The sequence below is a fragment of the Cherax quadricarinatus genome, chromosome 17 (genome assembly GCF_038502225.1).
Source record: "Cherax quadricarinatus isolate ZL_2023a chromosome 17, ASM3850222v1, whole genome shotgun sequence".
Lineage (NCBI taxonomy): Eukaryota > Metazoa > Arthropoda > Malacostraca > Decapoda > Parastacidae > Cherax > Cherax quadricarinatus.
Genome location: NC_091308.1, coordinates 47,175,226 through 47,176,173, shown reverse-complemented (window position 1 = coordinate 47,176,173; position 948 = coordinate 47,175,226). Strand labels below are relative to the sequence as shown.

Here is a 948-nt window from a genome sequence, read left to right as displayed (position 1 = left end):
TCATGCTTTTTTTTTTTAGATCAAAAGAGACCGCTTGGACTGAGTGTTTGTTAGCAAAGGCATTTCGAATATACCTGTCTAAGTGAAGCAAGGGGTCTTAAGTAGAGTGGCCCTTGAGAAAGACATATTGGCGAGGGGAGAGACTATTGCGAGTCTCCAAGAACCACATCAGACATCTAATTTACCAATCGTTCCATCACCTTGCAGACTACACTGGACGACTACCCCGTCAACGCAAGCTGCATCATGCCTCCCAAAACTTCAGGAAAGGCTGCCAAGAAAGCTGGAAAAGCCCAGAAAGCAATTGCAAAGGGCGACAAGAAGAAGAAGCGCAGGAGGAAGGAGAGCTACAGTATCTACATCTACAAGGTGCTGAAGCAAGTCCATCCTGATACTGGCATCTCGTCCAAAGCAATGTCGATCATGAATTCATTTGTGAACGACATCTTTGAGCGCATTGCAGCTGAAGCTTCTCGCCTAGCTCACTACAACAAGCGTTCTACCATTACTAGTCGCGAAATCCAGACAGCAGTAAGGCTCTTGCTACCTGGAGAACTGGCTAAGCACGCTGTTTCTGAGGGCACCAAGGCTGTAACCAAATACACCTCCTCTAAGTAAATGGCAGAATGGGTTATCCTAGGTTCTCTACACATATGCTGCTATGTATGATAATTCTATGTAACTGTATTTGTGTATACCTGAATAAACTTACTTACTTACTTACTTAAGGCAATGGGACGGTAGTGGGAGGTATCAAACCCAGAGTTGAACATTAAAATGGTATAAAATACCGACAGGTTGTTAGGTAAGACACATATACAACAGTTAGGTATCTTTATTTCAACGTTTCGTCTACACAGTAGGCTTCTTCAGTTGAGTACAGAAAAGTTGATAGAAGCAGAAGAGACTTGAAGACGATGTAATCAGTCCATCACCCTTAAAGTTTTG

General features: G+C 43.1%; 1 protein-coding gene across 1 annotated transcript; it reads left to right on the top strand.

The window, feature by feature from the left end:
- Positions 1 to 228: 228 nt before the first annotated feature.
- On the top strand, positions 229 to 636 carry LOC128686319 (histone H2B). Its single transcript, XM_053773154.2, has one exon. It carries the CDS (start codon positions 247 to 249, stop codon positions 616 to 618), a length of 372 nt encoding a protein of 123 aa, XP_053629129.2. The 5' UTR covers positions 229 to 246; the 3' UTR covers positions 619 to 636.
- Positions 637 to 948: the final 312 nt, after the last annotated feature.

Coding starts and splice junctions, on each gene's coding strand:
- LOC128686319 (XM_053773154.2), top strand. CDS start 247: ATGCCTCCCAAAACTTCAGGAAAGGCTGCCAAGAAAGCTGGAAAAGCC.